The sequence below is a fragment of the Cryptomeria japonica genome, chromosome 6, assembly GCF_030272615.1.
Source record: "Cryptomeria japonica chromosome 6, Sugi_1.0, whole genome shotgun sequence".
In the NCBI taxonomy this organism is placed as follows: domain Eukaryota; kingdom Viridiplantae; phylum Streptophyta; class Pinopsida; order Cupressales; family Cupressaceae; genus Cryptomeria; species Cryptomeria japonica.
Genome location: NC_081410.1, coordinates 571506307 through 571515899, shown reverse-complemented (window position 1 = coordinate 571515899; position 9593 = coordinate 571506307). Strand labels below are relative to the sequence as shown.

General features: G+C 35.8%; 1 protein-coding gene across 1 annotated transcript; it reads left to right on the top strand.

Moving 5' to 3' along the window:
- The first annotated feature begins 4365 nt into the window (after nucleotides 1-4365).
- LOC131077441 (cytochrome P450 76T24) lies at nucleotides 4366-6122 on the top strand. Its single transcript, XM_058014935.2, has 2 exons — nucleotides 4366-5264; nucleotides 5351-6122. Exons 1-2 carry the CDS (start codon nucleotides 4377-4379, stop codon nucleotides 5987-5989), a joined length of 1527 nt encoding a protein of 508 aa, XP_057870918.2. The 5' UTR covers nucleotides 4366-4376; the 3' UTR covers nucleotides 5990-6122.
- Nucleotides 6123-9593: the final 3471 nt, after the last annotated feature.

Here is a 9593-nt window from a genome sequence, read left to right as displayed (position 1 = left end):
AAAAAATAATAATTCACTGATATTATTAAAGATATTATCGAGGGTAGGTAAAAGTTATAATTAATTGGATATGAATGTTTGTTGTATTTTATTCCTTTTACAAAAAAATTATTCATTAATATCAATAAAGATATTATATAGGATAAGTGAAAGTTGTAATTAACTAGGTAAGAATGTTTGTCATGTTTTATTCTTTTGACAAAAAAAACAAATTATTATGCTTGAGTCTCTTTCATGTGAATGGTTTCTCTCTTAAAATACCTAAGTGGACCCTGTAAAGGAGTATCATGGATTACTTTTGAATTTTTTTTTTTTTGTGCTCTTATTGCTGGTTCAGTTTCAGTCTTAAATCACATACATTAAGCAATATATTAAACCTAGAGAATATCAATCAACTCCAAATGTTTAACACTTTTAAACCTAATAATCAAAACTTAATATATCCCCAATCTTTATGCCGAAGGTGTCTCTTTATCTGAAATGGACCAGCTATTTGTTTCACATCCACGATGCAGACTCTTCTAGATAGAGTGCAAGACGATTCAGATCATCGTTTGTTTTTCATTCACCCAGCTGTTGTCACCTGTTGTCAAATGCATTGCAAAATCCCTAGAATGAACCCATAGCTGATGTTTGGGACTTTGCGCTCCTTTAGTGAATGTCAAATCGATATTTACTCTTTGCACTCGCTAGTTACACAATGGCAGTGATTAGACAGTAATGCTTTTATGACAAGAAGATTAAAAGAAATGGTAACTATGGAGATTTCTGTAGCCACACCATCGCTTGCTAAGACGTCTCCTATTTGAAATGAACAGTCTCAGATTTCATAATCTGAGGTTGATATTGTTTCTAAGCCCTTGCAAGATGATTGAGTGGATTAGAAGCGTCCATTTTACCTGCAACCACGGTTGTCCACGCATTCAAGTAAAAGTTGTGCTATGATTTTCTTCCTATCTTGTTCAAGTACATCTCTAACACGTCTTATTTCAGCATTCAATGCAGGACAACATGTCATTTCAAGTCAAGTTAGAATTAGAGATATCCATGCCATAACCATCAATTTGCTCTGCGCTTGGAGAAGCTTCTGAACTGGGAAATAAAGTGCAAATGCAAGGAGTTGGGGTAGCATCCATAAGCCAAATGTCTAGGTAACTTGAGATATCTCTCAGATTGTCCACATGCCTTGAGTATTGGCCCAACAAATATGTAAAGAGGAGTAAGTACAATTGATGTGGCTATGGAAAGAATCCAAGATCTTTGCATATACACACTCAACATCTGAATGTCCCCTGCTCCAACGGTCTGCCCACATAATGTCTCCAATGCACTGCTATGTAAAACACATAAGAAACAATAGAAGAAATAACTGCCCAAATTAGAAATAATGGCTTCAACAGTTTTTCAATTTGATTATTGACCTAGTTAGTGGAGATTTTGTATTCTAAATTACCATAATTCCCATTGTCGGGCCTCCAATAACTACATCATTGATGGTAACTGCAATAAGTTCAATGTTTCCAAGGTGCCTAGCAAATGCTATGGGACATGATCATGTCCATGTTTTCTCCCTGGTTGGTTTATGGCTTAATAGCAATAGCTACCTACCTGTCATGCAATGTAAACAATATTTCAAAGAAAGTCTTTGATCTATACTGTGTGTGCATTACTAATGCTCCATAGGTGCTGCAATGCACTCCCTACACTCCCTACAAATGAATCATATTACAAGTAGTAACACAGAAGAAAAACGATAATAATTGTGGAAAAGATTCAGTTGCTCTCCATTTATCCCACCCAGCATCCAAGGAACACCCACCTGTATACACACGTGCCCTATAATTGAAACTTGAAATCATGCAAATATGCCATGTTTGCCACCTTTGCTATACCAAATTTTTACTGTGTTTGCTAGGGAAATAAGTGGGAAACATAAGAAACAATTTAAATTTTCACTTCACCTCATTTTTTATTGGACATTGAAATGGGGAAACACAAAAATATAGGTACAATCTTAGCAATCAATGAGAAAACACAAAAAAAAAATACATGAAACTGATTTTAATAAAGAAATAACTTAGGCCATATAATATTTAAATAGAATAATTGTTAATAGTAGGATGAAAAAATATAAGCAACTCTCTTACAAGGCAAATCTAACAAACCACATTTAAGCAAGCGATCACAATGTGTTCCCCATTTATTTTTTTCTTTCTTAAATTCATTAAAATTAAAAACATATTATATAAGATTTTTATATTCAATTATATTTTTGGATTTAATTTATTTTGTAAAATAGACTTTAGTCATTTTTTCCTTTTTTTAATAAAATATATAGTTATTAAAATATTAGTAATAATTATAATATTTCATTAATTATTATAACTTAAATATAATAAATTATATAATATACAAAATAAATTATTACATTATTATATTAATAATGTTGCATTAATTATTATAACACTATATAATACATTAAATTAAATATTATATTATATTTCCATCTTCCTCTTTATATCTCTTCTCTATTTCTATAGTGTTACATCTCACTCGCTTTATCTTTCCCACTATATATCTTTATCTCTATCTCTCCTATTTTTTATCCCTATCTCTTTCTCTCCCTTTTCTCTATCCATATCACCTCCTCTCTCCTCGACACTTGTTCTTTCCACATCACTCTACTTATTCTCTCCTCTCTTCATTTCTCTTCCTCCTCCCTCCCTCTCTCTCTCTCTCTCTATATCCCTCTCTCCATATCTCTATATCACTCATGGAAGCTCACACACTCCTTGTTTCTCTCTCCCTATCTTTAATATCTCTTCCTCTCTTTTACCTCTCCCTATTACATGTCTTTGTCATTTTATTTCTTTTTTAGTCCCCCCCCCTTTATTTGTATCCACCATCTCTCCATCCACCTTTTCACTCCTCTCTATCTCTTTACATTCTTATCTTTCTCTACCTATATCTCCCTATCTCTCTCCTTATCTCTCTATATCTTTCCTTATCCCTTTCTATCTATCTATATTACCCCCCCTCTCTCTACCCTACCCCTCTCTATCTCCCTTCAGCTCTCCCTCCCTCACTCCTTCCCTCCCTATCCCCCTATCTATTTGTCTATCTTTTACCTCTCTCTTTCTCTTCCCATATATCTCTATCTCTCCCTCTCTCTATCTCCCTTCATCTTTGCCTCCCTCACTCCTTCCCTCCCTATCCCCCTATCTATTTGTCTATCTTTTACCTCTCTCTTTCTCTTCCCATATATCTCTATCTCTCCCTCTCTCTATCTTCCCCTATTTACCTTTCACTCTCCCTCTCTCTTTCTCTCCCTATTTATTTCTATCTTTATCTCCTCCTTTACCTCTATCTATCTCTCCATCTATTTGTCTCCTTCCTCTCTTTCTTTAAATCTTCATGTCTACCTCTATATCAATATCTATTTGCCTCTTTATCTCTAAATCTATCTCTCCATATTTCTTCTTCCAAATTTCCCTCTCCATCTCGCTATCTCTCCATCTCTCTCTACCCCCATCTATCTCCCTCTCTATATGTGACTTGATATATTCATCTTATCTTTCTCTATTCCTCTCTCATTATCTCCCTCTCTTTCTCTCTCCAGAATTATGTATTTATCTCTTCCATATCTATCTATCTCTCTCTCTCTTCTCTCTCTTTATCTCTCCCTCTACTTCTCTCTATACCCCCCTCTCTTTTGCTCTTTTGCTGTCTATCTCTCCCCCTTTCTCTCTCCCTTTCTCTTTATCACATATATAACATGATCCTGTTAATAATAAAGTCTTTTTATCTTCCTAATTTAGAGGTTTTTATTTCAATCATGTTTATATCCTTGTTAGTTGATTTCAAGCTATCAATTCTACATTGAGACCTTTTTTGCATAAACAACATTATTTTATAAATGACATATTAATTGGTCTCATGTACTATACAAATGTATGCAGAAAAAAAAAAGACCAAATTTTTCTCTAATTGATCTTCGACATCTTTTCGGCGTACCCATTGCACACCAAGGTGCAATTGCTAGTTTATTCTTCTTTCAGATAGAAGATGATGAATAGGACACGGTTGCTTCTCCCAAAGATAAATAGAACAATTCAAACTTGTGCCTTCCAAAAGCCTATTCAACATAAACGAAAGCCCATTCAACATAAACGTCTTGTCTATTGAAGTTGCAAACTCAGCAAAATCAAAAACGTGCTGCGACTTGGAAACCAGGGAAGAATTAAGTCCACAAAGACGTGCCACGACATGGAAATCAGAGAGCAAAATCAAGTCCTCGCACCTACTCTGCCTATAAAATATAGATAGTGTACACTGGAAAACAAAAGAAAATAAGGATCTCCTTGTTTGCAGTTAATATGGACATTCCACTGTTTTCATGGTATTCTGTGCTCCTTACTTCTGCTTCGCTTTTATTCTTCTTCTTTCTATGGAGAAGAGAGCGGAGGACAGGGCGTCCTCTGCCTCCTGGACCTCCTGGTTGGCCTATTGTGGGAAACCTCTTTCAGCTGGGAAAAAGGCCTCACGAGTCTCTCTACGCCCTCTCTCTGAAATACGGCCCACTGATGACTCTCCGTCTGGGAATGAAAACAACAGTGGTGGTGTCCTCTCCTGCCATGGCCAAGGAGGTCCTTAAAACACACGACCTCCTCTTCGCTGGACGGACGGTGATAGAAGGCGTCAAATCTGTTTCTCACCACAAGTCGTCCCTAATTTTTAGCGATTACGGAGCACAGTGGCGCCATCTCCGACGTATTTCAACTGTTGAGCTTTTCAGCAGCATAAGACAGGAAGCTCTGCAACATCTCAGAAGAGATGAGGTATTTCATACAATTAGACTACTTTATGATGACAAGGGAAAGGTTGTGGATATTGGGCGGACGGTGTTCTGCACGTCTCTAAATTTGTTAGGCAACATGATCTTCAGCACAAGAGTCTTCGATCCCCACAATCCAGCTTCTGCGGCCTTCAACCATTCCGTGTGTGAACTGATGAGGCTCGGAGGAAAGCCCAATTTGGTGGACTATTTCCCGTTTCTACGGTTCCTGGACCCGCAGGGTGTGTGCCGTCAGATGGCCAAGCATTTCAAGGAGATGTATGACTTTGTTGATTTGTTCCTACAGAAAAGGCTCGCCTCCGGAAGTGAAAGCCTTAGGCAGAACGACTCCACGAAGGATTTTCTGGATGTCCTGCTGGATTTCAGAAGTCAAGAATTCACACTCGTTGATATTCGAGCCTTGATAGCTGTATGTATTGAAATGATTGAAAATAAACATTTAGTAGAAATTTGTGTGGAGTTGGATTGTTTTTTAAGTTGTCTATTCTTTTTCAGGAATTTTTTATCGCCGGTACTGAAACGACAACTTCAACAGTAGAATGGGCCATGGCAGAATTCATTCGCAATCCGCAGAAACTAAACCGAGCCCGACAAGAATTGGATGAAGTTGTTGGATGTAACAGAAGAGTGGAAGAATCTGACTTAGATCGTTTGCCTTATCTTCATGCAGCTGTTAAAGAAATATTCCGATTGCACACCCCTGTTCCCCTGCTGCTTCCCCACAAAGCTGAAAGCGCCAGCGTGGTCCAGGGATTTGTGATACCCAAAGACAGCCAGGTATTGGTGAACGTGTGGGCCAGTGGGAGGGACCCTTCAATTTGGAAGAGGCCCTCAGAATTCCTGCCTGAGAGATTTTTGGAGGGTGAGAATAGCAAGATAGATTACAAGGGACAAAACTTTGAGTTAATTCCGTTCGGAGCGGGAAGAAGGATTTGTGCTGCGCTTCCATTGGCAAGTCGTATGGTTCAATTGATTTTGGCTTCGTTACTTCATTCATTTGAGTGGATGCTTCCAGATGGGATGAGCTGTGAAGAGATGGACATGAGCGACGAGCTTGGAATTACTTTAAAGAAGTCTGTAGAGTTAACTGCAATCCCCGTCCCACGTCTGTCACATCATACGTATGAGCAGTAGGCTAGTTTATGCGTTTTACTGAATGCTTATCAGAAACATTAAATCAAAATCTAGAAATGTCTTAGGTTATGCTTTGAGGTTGGCTATGCCTTATTCGTTTTATTTTCTTGACATGTATGAGAGATTACCTACTAGTAGCCACTTTAGTATAATAACATATAAGGAATTTGATTGGATGTTTTTAAATGTCTTGTTTATTCTTCTAATTTAGCTCTACAACATTTATTAGGCTTATGTGCATTCTATTTCTCACAATTCTTTCTTTCTTTCTTTCTTTTTTTTTTTTGATGAATGACTGAAAGTGATTCAACCTCACTTAACATTTTGCATCATACAATTAATAGATGTGTTTATTGTTCTTATTATTTTTATTATAATTTTATGACTCACTTAACTTATTGTGAAATATTTTTATATAAGACTTTCATTCAACTTTTCAAGTATTTATTATGACTATAAATTTAAATTGTAGTTATATAATAATCAATATTTCATAATTTGGTTAGATGTGTTTTGAAATTTAATAACATTATTTTGTATGTTTTTTAATAAATTTTATGGCTATCTAAGGCCACTGTATAATTTTTTTTCAGCAATGTAAATTGAAGTTTTTAATTATCATCTTTATAAAAAAGCATTTTTTTAGTTATAGAGTATTGTATTATTGTGTAACAATCCATAAAGAATTTCATGAAGTCTTTTGTTTGAAATATTGTATTTTTCATTTTATATAATTTTTAATTATAATTATATATCACATTAAAACTATTTTATAAAGTACTAATTTATATTTCCCCTTTTCAAAATTTATTTCAAGTAAATGATAGAAGAAGAAATACTCCAAGTAGATGACATTCCTCATACATTTATTGAGCACACAAAAGAGACTTTGGAGATGTTATAGGATGATTCTACTGGATATGATGTAAACGATAAAACAAAGACAACATATGATAAATTTTAATGTTGAAGAGGAAGCAATTGAGTGAACTATAATAGAAATTCTTGATGAAAATAATTTATACAAAGCTAATAAAATATTCTAATGAATCTCAGCCACTAGAATAATTTTTTTGCTTCATATAAATCCTTTGGCCACCTTGGCATTCAACAAACCCTTAGGGAAGGCAATAGGAATACAAATAGGCTATTGAACCTTGGTCCTTTCTCCAATGAGCTCAATATTTAGATGTTGTACGAGCTACTTGATGATATTCATGTCATGATTCTTGAAGACATTAGTCCCAATGGGACCTAAAGAATTAAACAATTTCCTTTTTATTATTATCCTATCCACATTGTACTTCAATCATCTAGTGATGTGGACTCACATTGTTAAATCTAGTCAAAGCTACGCTTCCTTCAAAATCATCTTTAACTATTATTATCCCAAAGCTACTTCCTCCATCCCATTTCTCCATCTCTAAGAAAACCATGGGTGGTGTTCTTATTCAAACCGAGTCAGACAAATATGACAATTTAAAAAAAATTAAAGCTAGATTCAAATGGATTTTTTGGAAGGCAATTTGGTGACATTTGTTGAGGGCATGACAAGATTCAACCCTTCTCTATCTGAGTAGTTTGACCAATCCTGCAATGAGGGAAAAGTCAAAGTGGGGGGTGTGGAGTTCATGGTGACTATGGAAATAGCTATGGCTGCTATTGGTCTTGTAGTGGAAGGCATGACCTTCCCAAAGAAACCTAAGGGTAGTTCAATAAGGCAAATTTTTTGAGGTTCCTAAAGTTGGGAGAGAAAGTTACTTTCCTCCAAAGAAAGTTCAAAAGAGATGTTTTACCTCAAATTTTGAAAGAGGACATGCCACTCCTAATGAAGTACATCACTTTATATGGGATATTCAAATGGTTCCATTCTTAGCTATTCCCCATTCTTAACCATTTAAGGTATGGTGTGAAGATGAATTTCCCTTATTGGCCTTTTTTGTCTATCTCTCAGTCTATGGTCATAACTAAAATTAATAATGTCCTTCCCCTACAAAAGAGGATTATTCTACATCTGTATAATTTCTACCAAAATTTGACCCTCACTTGTGGGATGATGAGCAACTCCTTGCCCCCACTAATCCCACTTTGTGTGTTGAACTTTAGTTAACCCAGAAATTAATGTCATCATCTCCACTCCTAAGCCCAAAGGGGCCCCTACCCAGTTTAATCCTAGTAGGTCAGTTGAAAACAAGAACCCCATAGCCCCTCTCATTATTAAATGCATTTTTAAAGAGCCAGAGGTAGAGGAAAACATTCCTCAAGACTTTTCTTTCTTGTGGTCTACTAGTTTGGACTGAACTCCAGACAACCCTACTGGTAATTTTTCCACACCTTCTACCCCCTCATTTGGCTCCCCTCCCCCCTCACTTGCTAACTCACTAGGAAAATGTGATTTCCTTACCTTTGTCAATAAGGTCAAAGAGCTCTATTATGCCTACAAAAAATAGGAAACTATAATCCATTAGCTTCTAGGCCAACTAAATGTGGCGGAAAAGAAAATTAACAAGGTTAAGGCCCCCACTGAGGTGGACATAATAGATTCCACTTGGGCAATGCATAAAAGGGTTTGGGTGGTAGAAAATGATTTAGTGGATACACTTGAGAAGTGTGAAGGGAAAGAAGAGAAATTGAAGGGGGATATATGAAAATATTTACTAGAAGGATGATAAAAAGGAGACAATGAAGATAATTGAGGTTTTGTAGGATAACTAGTTATCCCTCAAGAGGAAAATGGAGGAAATGATAGCCTAAAAAAATAAAATATTGAAGAATAAATGTGTCGCTCTCTAAGCCATTTAGGAGGAAATCAAAAGGAGGTAGGCTAAAAGGAAACATCACTTGGAATGTTCTCTTGGTAGAAGAATGGAGTTGTTAGTGTCAAGGATGAAAGTTGTGTCAAATCCCCTGTTATTTCTTTAGGTAAATGTTTGAGCAAGAGGCTCTACTTTTCTAACAAATTGAAAGTGATGAGTCAAGATTGAAAAATGGAGAACCCCCCCAATAGGAAGGTCATAGGTTTGTGTCTTCGATGGGGGTGTGACTGTTTATTTTTGTCTTTTTCATCTAGTCTTGTCTTCTAGTTTTGTGGTGTTTAGTTGTAGGTGTCAAATGGGTTATTTTCTTTTTGGTAGGTGGCCTTCTAGTTTCGGGCTCTCACTCCTTGTGAGACTTTGGGTTTCTTCTCTTTACTAGCTATGTAATAATTTGGGCCTATCCTATTTTAATCTAATCAGAACATATTTTTAAACATAAATAATAAATCATGTACATAAAGTAGTTCTATAACTAGCTTAGTTTTATCTATTAATTTTTATGTCGATGTTGGGGAAGACACTAAAGGCTTGTTAGCCTACTAAGTCAACATCCCACAATAGTGGATTACAAAATGGTACATCTTGATTTTTGCTAAAATAACATATTTTTTAGAAAATATAATGATTTAAGCCTTGAGAGGCTCCATTTGAAAGAATTAATTAAAGAGGGTTAGATCAAAGCCTCTTAGATCAAAACCCCTTGGATAGAACCTCTCTAGTCTTAAATCATATTTGCAATGGAGTCTCCTTTTTACCCATCAAAATGCTAATAAAAAATCACTTTTGCA

What these genes read in the sequence shown, in the direction of transcription:
- LOC131077441 (XM_058014935.2), top strand. Translation starts at nt 4,377, where the DNA reads ATGGACATTCCACTGTTTTCATGGTATTCTGTGCTCCTTACTTCTGCT. An exon ending in ATATTCGAGCCTTGATAGCT is followed by an intron (nt 5,265 to 5,350) that starts GTATGTATTGAA and finishes ATTCTTTTTCAG; the next exon opens with GAATTTTTTATCGCCGGTAC.